The sequence below is a fragment of the Dermacentor variabilis genome, chromosome 3, assembly GCF_050947875.1.
Source record: "Dermacentor variabilis isolate Ectoservices chromosome 3, ASM5094787v1, whole genome shotgun sequence".
Classification (NCBI taxonomy): Eukaryota; Metazoa; Arthropoda; class Arachnida; order Ixodida; family Ixodidae; genus Dermacentor; species Dermacentor variabilis.
In genome coordinates, this window is record NC_134570.1 from 45,210,498 (window position 1) to 45,228,907 (window position 18,410).

An 18,410-nucleotide genomic window follows, 5' to 3' on the forward strand; every position below is an offset into this window, starting at 1 on the left:
CCATTGCCATTTGTTATTGCGCTTCATCAGTGGTTATAGTGATGCTTCGCCCACATTATTAATGGAGTAAGCCAGCTGAGAACGGTGTATGAAATCGAACGGAAGGCATGGCTACAATATTGCTGCCCTAGGGCGGTATTCTCGGCCGATTATGTTTTTAGTATACATGCACCAGCCTTTGCTTGGCTCTGTGCGAGGACCGTCATAGCATGTAGACACCAGACGTGTCGGGTGCCGAGTCGCACAATACCTCGCAAAAGTGGTTTGCCGAAAATACCGCTCCTGATATATTGAGTGTTTGCGAAAAATTGAGTGGCTACTGGCGCCTATTTCGAAAGCCTCTGTGTGGTCTATGAGCGGCCAAGGGTTCATATTTTCATGACCTTGCTTATCTCGAAACTAAACTAGTCTGGAAATTTTTCTCGTTCGTTACAACTTCGAACTAACTGGGTTTTACTGTACATTACAGTTGTCTTTTGTTGCTTGCATCATGGCCTTTCTCTGTTGTGCTCACTTGTACACATTGCTTACGAGAGCCTTTTAAGGCCAACTGCAATAAAATTTTGGACCTTGTAAAAAAATCAAATACAGTATCAGATAGTGTAGGTGTAAGGGTGTTTATGGGCCTGCCGTAGTTGCTTAGTGGCTATGATGTTGAGCTGCTAAGTACAAGGTCGCGGGATCAAATCCCGACCATAGCAACCACATTTCAATAGGGGCAAAATTGGAAACTGCCCATGTACTTTTGTTTAAATGTACGTTAAAGAACCCCTGGTGGTCCAGATTATTTTGGTGTCCCCCACAACAGGGTGCCTCATAATCAAATTGTGGTTTTGGCATCTAAAACTCCATAATTTTTTTATGTGCAATATTTTTCCTTTGAAATACAAGTAGCTGCATCATGAAAATCTAGCAAAAATAGTGGTTTTTGGTACCACAACTGAAAAAGAAACACTGCCGATACCGCTTGCTGTAAGTGACGCATGACCTAGAACATGCAGCTTCTCGGTGTTCCAAAGTAACGATCCAAAGTAACAAAAAAATTTGACACTCAACTATTGTTGACATCTACGTAATGCAAAGCGTAGCACGGATTGTTGCCGCACGAGACGCCGATGCACGTCAAGTTGGTGGTGATTTGGCGGCACGAGAAGCATTTTATTGTTTTTCTATTGCATGGTGTTTTAAAAGGGTGATGGGAAACTGAACCGAGATCGAGCTGGTGGGTGACGTTGGATGCCGCCGAAGCGAAATGAGGTGCCCACATCGCACCGCCTGCCGCGGGCAACGGCGGCGTGTTTAGATTATCGTTCACTAAAAGCATGCAGTACGCTACCAACGGCACTTCACACCACGTGCTGTAAAATAGATTTGCTGGTACCGGAATAAGAAACTGAGCGTGTGCCGGCATTTTTCATGTGAGACGAGTGGGCGAGTATTGTGGTGAAGCTCCCGCGGCAGGCAGCTATATACCGTTCTCGATCGTGTGCGCCTCGCGCATTTTCTTGTTTACACGGGCTCTAGTGGCCAGAAAATGTATCATACAATTACAGTTTGGCGATTTATTGAACGTTGGTGCCGAAAAATCGTGTTTTTTCCGGGAACGTACGGAACTGCACGTATGAACGTATAAATGTATGAACTGGTAAAATATGAGCATAACTCTGGGGTCATTTTTTGTGTTCTCATTTGTGAACGTTGGCACCGGGGAAACGTACGCAACGGGTACGTATCAACAAGGTTCTACTGTACTACCCATATATAACTAATTAAGCCATAGTGAAATTTCGTTGTAGTTGGCTTTCCAAGCACTGCCTATGTGAAAGGTGTGCTGTTTATTGCACGTGACCATTGTGGTATCATATAATGAAACCTTGCTTTAATAAAGTCGAGTCTGAGATGACAACAGGTGAAAGGTTTCTTGTAGATTTTCGTGAACTTTTGGCAGCTTGCTGTGCCAATTCATGGCATGTGGACAACACTAGATTACAAGCGCGCCTTACATATTAATATGTAACCGTGCTATTGGCATGATCACACGGTGTCAGCACATTGTTGTAGTGTAAGTGACCAGTCCCTACACACGAAATTAGTGCTTTGCCCACCCAGTCAAGCCAAGCACTCAAACACCATATTGGCCATATTGCCATATTGGCTAAAACACACATATGGTCTTCAATCTTTTTTTTAGTTTTCATTTCATTACAGTACCAGAACACTCTGAAATAATGTATGGCCAACCGAATTTCATATATCCATGTTTATCATGTCAAGGTTCAGCTGTAGCAGAGCTTCTGTAGCGCTAATGAAGAGCCACTGAGTGTGGAGAGATAGAGAAGTGCGGTTCTTCTCTGTAGAGCTTTGAAGTGCTTTGAAGCGCAGTGCTACCTTTTAACTTGGCATAATTGAAAGTTGGTTGAGTTAGCGTAAATCAATCTTGCAAGATGCTGTGTAAAGGGACAGCAGTGGTGTAGCCAGGGGGTGGCACTCCGGGCACTTGCCCCCACCCCTGAAATTTCTGTGCGAGTATGCAGCCTTCCCAGCCCCCTCCCTTCCCCTCCCTTTCCCCAGTCAAGTGAACACCCCCACCCCCTGCCTCTGAAAAAGATTTTGGGCTATGCCGCTGAGTGAGACAAATGAAAGAAGCAATAGGGCACGTGCTTGCTCCACCGTTATCTTCTCTGTCATCTTTGTCTACTCTTCAGCAACCCCTTACCATACCTTTAAAGCCTGCTTTCCTTCTTCCGTGCAGAAAAAGCAGCGTGTGGACCCCATCATGTACATGACAGAATGGTTCATGTGCGCCTACAGCCGCACCTTGCCTTGGGCTACCGTGCTTCGCGTGTGGGACGTTTTTCTCTGTGAAGGTGAGCAGCTGCTGCGAAGTTTCCCGGCACTGGGCTATTTGACCACAATGAAAGCCTCCTGTTGATTTACCCTAAACATTGCAATGTTTCCGAGTGCATCGTGTTCCCCTGCACCTAGAAGTAACTTACAAATCCTTTATCAAGCTTGAAAGTGCTGTCCAGCTGAAGTTTTATCATGCGTACCAGATGTTTCGTGTAACTTGAACTAAGCTTTAAAAATAAGTGGTACATCTCAGACGAATGAAACCAACTGCGTGCTCTTCTAGTTGACCCAAGTTACTCAAGCTTTTTGGACTGCAGCTAGTTAGCTAGTTAGCCAAGTTCAATCGTGCAGATTTCTTAAGCATTTGTTTTAGGACTTGTATTTGATTGTACAATTGTAGAGCATGCTCAGAAACACGCAATGAGGTTATTTTCATGATGTTATCTTTAATGTGGTTCTTTTTTTCCTTGGTATGAAGAAAGCCTGCGAAATATGAGGAGTATGATGTCCCTGCACACTTTCGCATCTGGTATGCAGTGCACGTCGTTGGACAAGTTGGTCGTACATCGTTAAGCAAGATGCTACGCAATACAAACATGGACGAGAAAAGCACTGCACCCATCCATGTGCTCTTCTTGTTCATGTTTGTATTGCGCAGCGCCTTGCTGGTATGCAGTCTTCTGAATGTTGTTCCCAAAGAATGGCAGCCACACGTTCCTTCTAAAAATGTGTGATTGGCTCTGGCATCCAAGCAGTACTTAAGCACCATGATTACAAAGATGGAAATTTGCCAAGGTCTAAAATGATACATGCTAGGGCTGCACCAAAACGGATTGAAGCTCTTGTTGACTTCTTGTTCATGCAGACCTCATTCTTTGTAGACACAATTGAGAGCACTGCATACCACATGAGCAAGCACGTCGTTTTTCATACTTTGTAGGCTTTTCTTCAGAGCCCCAAGAGCCCCAAGAGCCCCATAGAGCCCCCTAAAATATAAAATCATGGAAGCAACTTCATCGGGTGTTTCTGAACATGTTCTAAATCTTGTACAGTTGAACCCTGCAATAACGAAACCATCGGGGTAAGCAAAAAAATTCACTTTTGCGAGAATCTCATTGTTGCAAAATGAGGCAGCACAGATAGGGAATGTTTCACAACAAAAAACATTACTGTCGAAATTCTGTCAGCCTACTTTGGCAAGCCTAGCTCAAGGCTATAGAACTGTATTGCCAACACCACAAAGTGTTCTCCATGCTGTCATTACTGCATCGGTCAGAGATAGCAGTACTGCCATAGGGTGGTATTTATTTATTTATTTATTTATTTATTTATTTATTTATTTATTGTACCCTCAGGGCCGAAGCATTACAGAGCAGAGTGGTAAAAACATTTCTGTGAAAAGGTACACCAATACATGAAGTTATATAATATACTAATGTAATACAACTACAATACTCAAATCATCAAATCAAATCATCAATCCTAATCATCAAACTATAAAACAATGTAAACTCACAGGTAACCACTAGAAAACAGGAAACAATGAAATAACATGAGATAAGAAAATATTTAGTTAATGTTAGTTGAAACATTCTTGCAATGCTGATGGTCTGTAATGTCTGCAGTGACGGCAGGAAGATGGTTCCACTCATTGCAAGTCCTGGGGAAAATTGAGTACTGTATTATCCCTCGATCACTTTTGGACATATGATCAATTTCTCGAGATATCTTGTAGGTAGGCACTGGATTCACTAGTTACGTCGGTGCCAGGTGCGGAAGTGATCGTTTCTTGTATCTCGAAAGCAATCAATCAATATGGCCCATTCGTGAAGATATACGTCCAGCGGCACGAAATCTGCAGGCGATGCCTGTAGAGTGATGCTGAAACCAGCATTCTTGCAGCAAGGGATGCATATTCTTGGACTTCCCGGATGATCACTCAATCACTGCCAGATGCATGGCAGTCCACGGTGTAGACCATCTCAAGCACTGTAAACAAAGTACATGTTGGTGGGATGTGGATTTCTTTGTTCTTGCTGCACTTTTCTCACTGAGCCACAGATTATGCACTGTGCTAGCTACGCAAAAACAGTTGACACATGTTGGTAGAGACATGCGGCTGCGCCATTTGGAAAGGGCAATCAACAAACAAGGTGGCAGCCATGACATTTTTCAGGCACACACAATAACTTCCGGCGTTTGGTTGTTTTTGTGAACAAAAATGATGGCATCCACGCCTCCCAGGCGCCACAAGAGAGGGATATGGCCACATCTATGGAGCCCGTACCTTTCCAATACAACACCATACTACAACACCACAGATTGAACATACGACAGTACCCACCTCCACACAAGACCCTCTCACGTGAAGATGCCGTAAGATGGCGACAATTACAAACCAATACATACCCCCCCATTTAAGCAGACTACACGCAATCCACCTGCACTATACTCATACCAGTGTCCCCTATGTAACGACTACGCCTCCGTATATCACACCACATGGGCGTGCCCCAACGTCAAGGCAGCTCCGCAAATATCCAACCCCACACCTGAGCAGTGGGAGGCCGTGCTGACTAGTTCGGACCCTCGTAACCAGCGGCAACTGGTGTGGCGGGCCCGGGAGACAGCAAGAGCCGCAGGAACCCTGGACAAGCAGAAAGACACCTGCTTGTCCTTTTTTATTTTTTAAATAAATGTTTCTCCTCCTCCTCCCACACACTTTGTGGAGTCTGCTGCACTTGCGCGTGTAGGTAATATGTGCGATAACATTCCTGCAAAATAAATCAATGCAGAATTGCAGCTCAGTGGCATTTCGTTGTGGAGAGAAACAGTAAATGCATTGAACCATTTGACCGTTTGCCGGAGATATGAAGATAATTCGTTGTCATGAGAATTTTATTGTCGTTGGATTTCATTATCATGGGCTTCGACTCAAACTTAAGCCCTAAAAAACAATTTAAGAATTTGCATTATCGAACTTAGCTAATTAACTAGCTAATTGCACTTCAAAAAATACTGCACTCTGAGCAATCCAAGGCGACTGCAAACAATATATCATTGGTATCTGTCTAAAGTGTAATGCTCTATCTATAATGTGTGGTTCAAGTTATGAGCAACATCTGGTACTACTACATGGTGAAATTGTGGCATAACTTGGACTAGACTAAATGTGGGCAGAAAGAAGGGCTAACTTCATTTGTTCTGCCCAAAATCTAAAGCAGTGGCAATGATAGTTGGCACAATATGATGCACAGTAAGGTTTTATCTGTTTTGTACAGTATCGATTGCAGAACAAATTGACATGTGAACAATCTTCAGAGAGTCACAGCTTTTGCTTCACCCTTTTGCTTTCTCTCTCCCTTCTTCTGTGGACTTCACATTATCATCAGTTGCTACACCTTTGACCCCAACTGGGGATAATATAGTGCAGAAAATGAAACATTTCTTTCACGTTGGTGCTAGCTTCTTGTTTCTATGGAGCATGTTTGAAAGTTTCCATGCACACTCTTAAAGGACAACTGTACGGAATGTCACTTCGGCTAAATTTGTTATAAATAAATAGCCTATATACCATCAAAGCAATCTTGGCAAAGCCGCAGCACTGGTAATTGCATAGTTTCCTTGTTAGCAGCCTTTACACAACACCTGAGCAGACGATGCGTACACCTGGTTGTTGTCGCTATGACAAGCCCCTGCACGCCACCTCCGAGATAATGCAGCTCACCACGGGCAGTCGCAGGCGCCGCTTTATGTCAGAGGTCATGCCAAGGAGCCGCAAGCTCTAGGTCATGCGTCACTTCTGGTGAGCCGTAATGGCGGCTTTTTGTTTTCCAATTTCTGTGTAAAAAACAGCTACTATATCAGCAAGCTTTTCGTGATGCTGCCGCTCCTCTTTCAAACGTCAAATTTGGTATGGAGGCTCCTCTTATGTACGCTATCTTAAAACTAGGTTTTTTTCTCAGTGCTAAGTTTTGTTGCAGTTGGCCTTTCAGTGTGTGTTGACTGGCCACTGCATTCCTTCCTGGCTGGCCTCTCTTAGGTGTGAAGGTGCTTTTCAAGGTTGCTCTGGTGCTTCTGCGAGGTGTGCTTGGAGGAGGAGACGTTGGCAAGCGCTACCCAGCCATGTTTGAGACACTGGAGGCCCTGCGATCTCTGCCCGGGCCACTTGTTCAGGAGGACTATCTCGTCACACAGGTATGATCTCTATTGCCTTATTTTGTTACTTTGAATGAGTCTTTCATCAGAGGGTTTCACATGGAAAGCACAGAAACTTACACGGTGCGCCTCCACCCCTTAGCTCCACTTCCTGAGGACATACGGACTTTCTGATACACTTTTAGTGTTCACATGCTGCTTAGTGTTGTGTGCACTTTTCCTCCTTTTCATTTTTCTCATTCTTTCTTTATTTAATTGCTGGTCTCCTTCTATCACCTTTAAGTCCCCATAACCTTACCCCAGTACAGGCTAGCCAGCCAGTTTTTCACAGGCTCAATTCCCTGTCTTTCCCTCTCATTTAGCTCCTCTATCGGCTGCTTAGCTGTCATTGTGGCTCTTACCAAGGTTATCGTATTCGCTCCTCTCTAGGCCATTCATACACTCATTATTTATGAGCACAATTTATTAATAATTCTTTTCTCAATCCATTCCTTTAACCTTTCGGCACTGCCTCCCATGTGCTGCCACATGTCATTATTGCTGCAATTGGCCACTCAGTGCAGTCAGCATTGGCACGTGCTCACTGCCTTGTGATGTTTTAGTTGCAAAGATAATGTGTGCTTTGCAGAAGAGAGAAGGGAGACTGCTTGTGGAGGGCGCTTCTAGTATATCAGAGCTCCAGAAGAGCAACTAGGTTTGTAGTAATATCTTGTGTATTTGCACATATCAACACATGCGGGCAGCTTGAATATCTAACAACAGCATAGTGTATTGAACACTGATGCCTTATGAGCGGCCCATAATTAGGCGTTTTTGGAAGTGTCGCTTTGCTCCGAGAGGCCAGAAAGTTTGAATTGGCCAATAAAGCCTGAAGCTTTACTTGAATTCAGCAGCAGCTTCACAATGCAGCTGTAGGGTCCAGACCACATGGAGAAGCCAAAATCATGCCAAAATCTCACAAAGTGGGCAATAGCACAAATGAAAAAAAAAAGAATGCATTCTCATTAGTAGTCCTAACTCGTTCGCATTTTATTTGCCCACAATGTGCAGTCTTGCAACTGTTTTTTTTGTCCTTCTTGAATTTCAGTTTGTTCAGCTAGATGTCACCAGCCACGACATGATGAAGGAGCACCAGCGACAGATTGCCAAGCGGCGGCTTGCGCAGCTCTCCAAAGTGAAAACCTAGCAGAGGGGTATGGGACAGTTGTTAGCTCAGCAGCTACCTGTTGGTACATAGAAGCCAACAGCAACTCTGTCTAGAGAGAGAGAGAGAGAGAGCTAGGCTTCTTCTGAGAAACATAATCCTGCTTTAAAAAAAGTGTATGACAATGTTGCCAAAGGCAGTCTTAGGCTCCTCATGACAAGCAGAATTGCATGAAGGGTGGTGCTTCAGTGTTAAGTCATGTTCTAACCTTCATTGGTGAAAAGCACTATTCTACTCAAGGCATCTTTTTGGGGTATCCGGCCTCGATCAGTCACTTTTGGGGATGCTTTCACTTTTACGTGGTGTAACACCCAGCGTGATGCCTCACTGAAGTGCTGGGAATCTTGTCAATGCACTTGGAAACTACGCAATGTGAGAATAACACAGGTTGGAGGTATGACATACCTTTGGTCACATCCACGTCAACTGGTTCAGTCAATCAGTGTGCACTGATAGGGATATCCCTAAGAATTATCTAGAAAGAATGCAGACTCAGTTGTCTCCCAGCTGTATGTGATGAATGGCAGTATGCAGAAATTTTTTGCATAGTAGAAAAGCACTTACAAGTGCCAACATTTCATGGTGATGTGACACTGTAGAGGATGTATGGCTATAGCCTTTATGACGACTGGAGGCAATGTGAGGAGATCGTACTGTAGTGATGCACAGCAGTGCACTCTAATGAGAGAGGTTTAGCATACCGCTTCTGTGCCATCACTACTGCTTTAGTCGTCTCCCAGTTTTGCACATGCTAGCTTAGCCACACCGGGTGCATGTGCAACGTGGCTTAGCTACGTTGCACGTGCAAAGATGCTCGAACAAGCCCAAGTCTCTTGACCTATTGTAGCTTAGCTAGGCATATACAAAGTTGGCAGATGGCCGAAGCAGTAGTGCAAAAGTAGAGTGGAAGCGGTATGCTGAAACTCTGCGTTGCAGCCAACAAGAGCCTGTAGCTGTGGTAAAGGACATCACCATACAAAATCTGCTTGGGGTAGTTTCTCACTAAGAAACCTCCGGCAATATAATCCCAAGAAGCTGTTTCAACTGTGCCTGGCTTTGACTCAGAACTTGTCAGTAGTAAACTTTAGCTTAATTGCAATGGATTTGCTGCCAGTTGTGACTGCTTCTGTATGCTAAGATCATTTGTGAGCTTTCATGCATGACATTCGTGAGATATTCAACAATTCATAGCTTGATACTGATTAGTATTGACACCAGTTGAACACCATAATCGAGGCACAAACATTGCTAGGTGGGCCTCCTCAACGACAATCCAGCAGCTCGCTAGTCTAGTCATAAAAGTCGTATAAACAGTATCGTCTTTTGGCTGAAGTTCCCAAGTAGGATAAATTGTAAGTTGTACCACTGTGTCTGCCTGACATTCTTAACCTTGACTTCAGGCCACTGCCTGAAACTCTTGATGTTGACCATATTACTCCCTGATGGCTTAAACAGCAGACCATGGTACCTATGATGGTGGGAGCATTATGGCACAATGTCTCTTACATACCCTACTTTCACACATATAACTCACCTCCTCATATAAGCTACACAGCCCATTAGAGCTCTCGGGAAAGGTTTAAAAAATTCCGTTGAAGTAACGGCTTGAAGATAATTCTAACCGTTATAAGACCAATTCAATACCATTGCCAGCACTAGGAGAAGCCATCACTGGTGCCCTCTGTTGAAGGCACGGTTTAGCTTCACAGCAATGCAGAGAATATTTACGTGCAAATTTTGCTTTCAAATGCAAGTTCACAGCAGTGCTCGCAGCATTGACATGAACCAGCTCGTGAAGGCAACATTTAGGTATTTACTTGAACGTGCACTTATTTCTTCAGTTTCTCAAGCTTTTGGTCTATGTTATATGTGCACAGATATGGTAACTTTCATGTCAATGTTCACAACTAGATGCTTGTTAGTTGTGCACTACAACTGCCTTTCTGGAACACTGGATAATTTCAAGCTGCTTCTCCTCCCTTAACATGTTGTGGTGGATCAATGTTGCAAAATTGTTGCACTCACTTAGCCTCACCTTTCTCTCTGGACAAAGTTGGCTTTGGCAGATGTGGTAGCATTGTCAAAAAATTATGAACCATACTGAAGCGACTTCTGCAGTAGCTGAAGTACTGTGAACCACTGTGAAGGGACCAACTCTTCCACAGCCTTTCGCTGTAGCACCCTTGTAAGAGGGCAGCAATACAGGAGATAAGTGTTAATACAACTACACTAGTTAGTGTTGAAGACTGCTTGCTTGTATGTGGATGTAGATGACAGTAATATAGCTACACATCTGTTCTTTTTTCTTTACTTTATCTACAGTAGGTTGACAGCAGCCTATCTTTCTGACATTTCTGTAGGGTTGTCCAATTGAACACAGGTTTCAGTCATAGAAAGCCCTCTGTTTGATGGAACGGGTGTCCACGTGATGAGGATGGACCACATCCTAAATGTGTAACGATGTTCGGGCAAACTTATTTTCCTTGTCAGTGTGGACGGTAGTTCAGTCACATTAATCTAACTGGTGCACACAGACAGTTGCACTACTATGACCAACAAAAATACCTATATTAATTACCGAGTTTTCGGTAATTGGTATTACAGAGTCTGCAGAGGGACTGTGCTTGTGTTCCACCTGAAGTTCAAATTCATTTCATTCTTCTGCAGCCCTGTTGTTGGTGGCAGCGCTCCTCATCACGTTCTATTAGTGTCACTTGTGTTGCTGTGAATTGGTGCTGTTTTCTGGAACCATCATTTACCTGAGAACTTCCACTTGAAGGATGCTTAGATTGGCTAAAGAATGTGGGCACACTCTGGCCGTTCCTGGCTCACTTAAAGTGGACCAACACCTGCATCAACCGTGGCACCCGACAATTGAGCGTGGGATACACCAGCACACAGCAATGAACAATAACAAAGCGTGTTTATTGGCACTCCTTTAAATGCCTAAGAACTTCTAGAAAAACCACAACCTGCACACTCTGGTACTGGTTGAAAGAAATGCAAAAATGTGAGGTGTTCACCTACTTCCTGAATGCCTGAGTGAATTTTTTAACCAGAAGCACAGTTTCAAGTTTTCGCGCATGTCTTGTGTTAGCATTCTCTCACATCATCTTGGTTATCACTCATTAGGTAGCCCACTCGCATGAAAAGCTGTCAGGTTGTACCGAAAACTGGCTGACACAGTATCCTTCATCAACAGATGCCTTTTACTGCAGTTGGGGTATTGCAACAGAGTTTGCATAATGTGGAAGTGCCACCAAAAATGATTGTTTCAGAATACACAACCTGCAGTCGGCATATGGCAGCTATAAATATAATGCGTGTAGAGGGGCTGGTGTTTATGACGAGTACAGTGGGCATCAAATTACGGCGCACCAAGCACGGGGACATTGAGCGAGTTATTTTTGAGTCAAATTGACAACCTGGTTTGTGACTTGTGCTTAAAGGGACGCTGAAGGGTGACAGTTAAATTAGCTTAGGCTGTTAGGCTATGTTTTCGAAATTCTATTTGTTGTTCTGTGGTGGAAAAGGGTAGATTTATTAATCAGGAAAACAAAGGCCAAGTTTTTTACTTATTTTTTTAATGTCAGGCCCGATCTGCGTCATCACTCTTCGCAATGCTAATCTCATCTTGATAAATGGGGGCCACTTTTATGTGGGAATGTTTCCAGAAAGTTGCTAAAGTGAGCCATTGTGAATCGTTTTTACCAAAAGTGACCTTTTCTTTAATTTTTGTGGCTTGTTTTCAAACTTCACTCCATCAAAACGCTGCACCACTGTCAAGCCAAGTCAGTGTTGTCTTCGCTTTCCGAATTATCACTTTCGGTAGAAGAAGTGATCAGGAGACTATCACCATCTTCTTCACTCGAAGAACACCCTAGTAAATAACTTTCACTCTCAACTTTCACTGTCAGAGTCGTACAGGGGCTTTTTTTCGCATGTGCGTATGAGCTGTCAGCAGCAGGCACCATCGCTCCAAATTTGCCAAAAGGCACAAAAAGTGTGCGATTCCAAGCAAGCGGCCTTTGAGTGCTGACAAAGTGGTGCTGTTAGTGAAAAACAGCGACTGCAATAAACGTGCCCCTTCAGCGCTGATGAAATGGCTGCCATCTAAGTTGTAGAACACAAAGACTGAATAAACACGATCTTCAAAGCACTGAACTAGTGCTGATATCTGTGTAGTAAAACACAGACAAAAAAAAAAGAGAAATAACCGCAAATTTTAAATGCTGGCTCTGCAGACGTCTGTGTAGTATAAGAAAAGCTGAGAATGTTCTTGACAAGCTCAGCTCATCCTAAGCAAAATTAACCAGAATCGTGTTGACGAGCTGCCAAGATCTGTGACATCGCAAGATCCTGGTTCAGAAATGCCAAGACACTGTTTCCACCAGTATTTCATGTCTGTGTCATTTCTGGCTTATCAAGCCACAAATTATGCATGGTGTAAAACTGACCTATATTTGGTATTTCAAGAAATGTAGTCTACTTATCTCAGCTTGAGTTTATATTCCCCTTTGGTTTCCCTTTAACAGTTCAGGTCGGCATGATTCACTCGTTCATTAAAAGTCAGCCTCTGAGCGACTGGCCTGATGCACTGCTTTGCACGTGCATTAGTGTACAGTCTTTTGTGAGAAAGTAACAAGAGTACTTTGGTGGCTGGGTCTTGCTGTGTGGTCCCTTCATTGTTGGGTCTGCAGGAGCGCTTGTTATGCCTAGACACTTAAGAGTTATAGGCTGGATATACCTAGGCAGAGACTGTCTGCGCTGTAGTGGAGGGGAATGAGAAAGTGGCTCATTGATCATCTATTGGATACTGATCACTTTTAGCAAAAATGTGAAACCTGTTGTCGCCACTTCCTCCTAAAGGAGTGTGCTCTTCAAGAATGAGGTTAGTTTCGTTTTCTTTATTAAACTAAGCAGCTGCATTCTCGAGCGTGTAGTATGTTTGTTAGTTTAGCTCTGAATTACTTTTTAAGCATGTGCTTGGCGTAAAGCCTGTTTCACATGGTGCGCCTTTCCCAAGGAAAATTTGAGGCATTGTTTTACTGTCCATATGGTACTCTGCAAACTCTCTCAAGTGACTGTTTGCAAGTGCCATTTTTTGTGCTTGAGGAGGAAATTATTTTTAGACTGTCTTGCATGGGGGGGGGGGGGGGGAGGGGTAGCACGAACTTAATACAACATAATGAAAGTTAAAACACTTCATAGCCTAGCTTGTTTACTGTTCTTTTTCTCCTTATTTTTTAATTTTTCTTTTCGTCCTGGTAGCTTATAATCTATGGCACAGTAAAGTTTCCTGTAGCCTCATGTAGCGATGTTCTTCAACCACATGTGCTGCCTTGTACATCAGGGTAGGGGGGCAGGAATAGTAAAATACAGTGAGTAGATTATGCTAAACCGAGAGAAACATCTTCATTCCTACGCTTGGATATCTGTTGCTGTTATGTGGTGCTAATTTCCATGCTAATCCCTACACTGCGTGCAGTAAACTTGAACGTAAGTAACGCCTTGTCTGTTTCGAAACAATGCAAAGCTTTATTCGCGTGTGCACGCATCATGAAAGTGTACTAGTATAATCGCAATTGAAGTTGCAGCATAAGCAGTGTTATGACATAAGTTACAGCATATGTTGAATGGCTGCAAAAGTTGAGTTACAGCATAAGCTTAACTGTGCAAAATCACATACACTCGCAAATTACAAACCAGTTAGCCATGGATTAGCGAGATATTCACGCAATGTGAAACAGGTTTGCATGAATACCTAATTTTTTATACCGTATGGATTTGGTGCAAGGGCTGCACTTACAACTTGGCAGCCCAAAATTTCGAAAAGGCTATCAACTGAGAAGCAATCATATTTCGTGTCCCAATACCCTGCGCGCACATCAGCGAATGTCCGTGCGCCGTGCACTTGTGTGTGCCGCTACTAGATGGTACCTAGTACCTTTGATGCAATGCTACATCCGGGGATCCAGGGTGTGAACAAGCGAAAGCTGCGCCGGCACCATTTTGACCGTAAGGTTCGGTCCCGTGTAAGGGCCGCACCTCATCAAAATTGTGAGAAAAAAGAAAGTGCGGCCCTTGCACGAGTCTATACAGTAGATCAGATACGATGATATGGACGTCTGTAATTAGATACAAAGTACTAAAGGAGTGATTTGGGGTCTGGGATGTGTCGCAAGGCAGCATCACTTCTTCTCAATGCTTGTCTGACTAGCAAAATTTGCTGGCATTGCTGTTCTCACATCACAAATTGCAGTAGGTGTAGGCAGCTTTCTTGGCAGATGCTAAGGCCTGTCAAGCCTTAACCTTTCTGCGCACAGTGTGGGAGGATAGGTTGCAATATTTAAGTCTTCTTCTATATGCTGCCTTTTGGTTTCTTCCACAGAAGTGCAGGGCGCATTAGTTTGCGCATTTTCTGTGGAAATGTGTGCTAATCTTAGCTGTTGACTACAGTTTGTTCTGAAATGAGTGAACAAGCATTATCAAAGCAGCACTCGTGACCAGTGAATGATCCCTGCTGACTGACTCAGCACGCCGGCTTCCATTTTTTTAAACAGTAAAAGTTCTTCACTCTTTGTTTTGATATTGAGAGTCAACTTGCCATCATACATTGCTTCTTTATTCTTTTTCTTCTTTGTAATATGCAGTCAATACACGAGGCTTGTTGTGTCTAGCTCTTGGCTTGCAGATGCAATGTTTTAAAGGATTCATTATCGATGTGGGGAGTGGGGCTTTTAAGTTATTAAGTGTATGTGTGCTGTTATGACACTTTTTGGTGTTCTATTTGCTGTTTGTGCAGATTTGTTCGACGGTCTGTAGCAAAGATCTCTGATGTTTCATGCTTTGCTTTCACCCACTGTTTTTATAATACTTTGTTTACCATGGCACCTTTGTTATTCTTATATTTTATTCTATTTTCAGTTCTTGTTTTCAGAATGTTTACATTGTTTTGCTTTTCACTCTTTCTCTTCTTGTCGTACATTTCAACAGTGCAAATTTGTCATGTTGTATCACAACTCTCGCGTGTTGATGTTTCCGAGCTTTTGTTACTGTTGCAACCAGCCACAGGACGTATTTATGTGCATGTTACATGGTACGCTCGTCGTGGTTTGCGGGTCCAGAAGTAGCCAGCTGTTATTTACCTTCCTAGAACACATGCAGTTTGTTTATTTATTTACTGTCCACACTCCTTGTAACTTAGTCATTTAAATTAGTGGGGAAAACAGTCTTGTACAAGAACCTATTTTAAGTGTTTAATGGTGATGGTGTCCGCATGGACAGTAGAGTTTCTGACATGCTTTTGGAGACTTGCTGCTATGCACTAAGCTTATGTAATGCCCATTCTTTTTGTTTTGTTTTGTATATTTGTCTTGAAACAGCTATTCTTCTGCCATTTTCTCTAATGCTTGATTCATTTCTTCTTGGCATCATGTAAACTGTTGCTCTTCTTTAAGGTGCTAGACATTATGCTTTTGCTTCAGTGACTCTCCAGTGATGCTTGTATTTTGGCCACAACCGCAAAGAACAACTAGTAATTGTGCACCAGTTTTCTTTAGTGCTTCTCTCTCTCTACATTCCATTCACTCTGCTTCGCTTTTGCAACTTAGAGTACAACCTCATTGACCTTTTATAAATCTTAGGTGCCACAAAAACACAATTTGTACTCGATGTTTCACCACATTGCTGTTTTCCTTCTGCTGCATATGTTAGCAAGGGTCTTGGTATACAGTAGAAGTATTTATGCCACAACCCACGTTATCTACTCTAGATGAACCTAGACTGCATCTTCCTGTTTGAGTTATCATAACTGTCACGCTTGCTTTCAGTGGATGCCTGCTTGGATTCATGGTACAATCATCAGATATTTGAATGGCAAGAGCAATATCACGTGTTACAAAGACAGTAATACTGCATATTTATATGTAACACTGGCAGCATGGCTTACAGCAATGAAGTAACTTCAGCCTTTCTTTCTACTATGATTTGGTGCTAATACAGTAGAACATTGACTTAATGAAGTTGTACCTAGAGTTAAAAATATAAACAAAAAAATTGTGTGTTGCATTTTAATTCAGGCTTTCAGTGTTCATGGTGTGGTGAAGCCTTTTTTATCACGCACAACAGGATCACATAGAGCATTCTTTTAGCACACCTAAATGTGCCACGGCCACTTTTCCAGACTACATGTGCTGTCGCATCATGTCTCGACGAGCATGCAAAGAAAATGACAACCTTGCAGTTACGCTAGTCACCGTTCACTGAAAAACAGAATCTTGGCGAGAGCAATGCACAATAGGCATGAAACTACGAAATATGTGCATTAAAATTTCTGCTTTATGTGAAACAATTTTCAAAATGTTCCAAAATTTTGATTTAACAGTCTATAATTCAAGACTAGGACCTTGGAAAAGCTCATTTATGCAGTGCACAATACATATTTGTCAGATTTGGAAACCTTTGTAAATAGAGCTTACAGATTCGTGTTGTTCTTGTTGTGGAGTAGTGTGGTTGGCAAATTGCGTGCTTCAATTTTTCAGAACTTACCAATTTTTTGGCAATGTTGCTAATAAAAATTCAGGCTTTAAATCAATATTCCGCATCCAACAGTCGGTAGAACTTACCTTGCACTCTTTAACGAAGCAAATTTAACTTGGGTCAGTTCAGTGGTTGTCGCAAAAGGAAGTCATGTGTTTCACATGTATTTTAACAGGAAAAAAATTGCAGTTGGGCTCAAGCTAATGCTTCTGCTTTTGGGTTGCTCGGATAAAATATGGTTGGAATAACGACGCAGTTATTCTGCGGCTCTTTTTCAAATGTGCGCACTGTGTGCAAGGTGGTTGTGACTGTGCAGCTCTTAATTGTGCAGTATGGCATTGAACCGCTTATAAAATAGCATGCGCTTTGAACATTTGCCTAATGTTTCCAAATAAGAACTTTACCTTCACTTTATTAGGTGTTAATTGTTCATCTGAAGTCTCCAAAACATGGATATATTTGACATATCCCTAGTCACAATGGCAGTTAGAGCTTGCCTGCTTCTGTGAACATAAATGTAGACACTTGACCAGCCATCACAAGATAGTGAAGTACTGCATTTTCTCGAGTTTAACCACCCCACGAATTATAGCACCCCTTCTTTCCTACGCCAACAAGACTTTGGGTAAAAGGGTCAGAAAAGAATACATGCCACTGTTTCACATACCTTGAATTTAAGTGCCCTTTTCCCACTTGATCATAAGAGCATGAAAAGAAATGGAGGAGGGGAGGTGTTATATTTGAGTAAATAAAGTATTTGAATGTGTACGTCACACATGGCACCAATCGGCACAGGACACCATATCAAGTGGTACAACTCCCATACCTTGCAGGATTGCCGCGATAGTTTCAAAAACCGAATTGCTAGCCTTGCATTCAAGTCTGGCCACCCTGACTGTAGAAATCTAAAACAGTCATTCATATAATGAAAGGCTAGATGTGCCATCTGTTCCCAAAATGCGTAGCCCAGCATGACTGTCACCATGATAGCCACAAGTCATCGTTATGATGGTATTTTTGTTTGCTGGCACTCACTTTGAAAGTCCTGTAGAGACCACTCTACTACTATCGCATAAACCCAGTGACAGAAGCAATAGCTTCACCGAAGCCCCCCCATTGGCGTCACAAAGGGGTCTTCTTTTTTTTTTTCTTTAGAACAGATGGTACATCTTGACAGATACTAGTACCAGAGTAGGCCAATATGCACCATATCAGAATCAGAAGATATCAGAACGTGGGTAGGGAGGGGAACAGTCCTGCCCATACAATGCCACCACTTTTCTCGTGACAGCCCATACGTTATGTACGCTTGACAATGAGACACACATATCGAGTCATTTTCTCTGGCTGATAATTTGCATGTGTGCAAATACCTTGTAAAGCCATTTCTGCAGAGTATTATTTTTGTGACCTGGACTGCCTGCTTGGAACGGTACAGGCTGTTGCACATTGTACAGAGTCTAGTGCACTGAGTATTTTTGTATGTAGATGCCTTCCCTTTTTGAGTCCATGTTAGAACCATGTGCCTCCTGTTATGTTGCAATGGTGGCAGTAAAGCTTTTTTATTTGTCCTATCTATCCCTTGTCTTCATTGGAGTGCTGTATCTTATGAACATGTCTGTGCTCATTGTCGTGGCCCAGTGGCTACGCAGAAGAA

General features: G+C 42.8%; 1 protein-coding gene across 3 annotated transcripts in view; it reads left to right on the forward strand.

Moving 5' to 3' along the window:
- The window catches only part of LOC142575499 (TBC1 domain family member 10B-like), a 35,650-nt gene that overhangs the window by 16,113 nt on the left and 1,127 nt on the right, over positions 1–18,410 (forward strand). For 2 of the 3 annotated variants that reach the window (XM_075684906.1, XM_075684907.1), the window contains exons 8-10: positions 2,753–2,867; positions 6,893–7,047; positions 8,096–18,329. In XM_075684906.1, the coding sequence (XP_075541021.1) occupies positions 2,753–2,867; positions 6,893–7,047; positions 8,096–8,194 (369 nt within the window). In that variant the 3' untranslated portion in view covers positions 8,195–18,329. Of the gene's footprint in view, positions 1–2,752; positions 2,868–6,892; positions 7,048–8,095; positions 18,330–18,410 lie in introns of those variants that run through there. The other variant, XM_075684908.1, reaches the window with a different exon arrangement.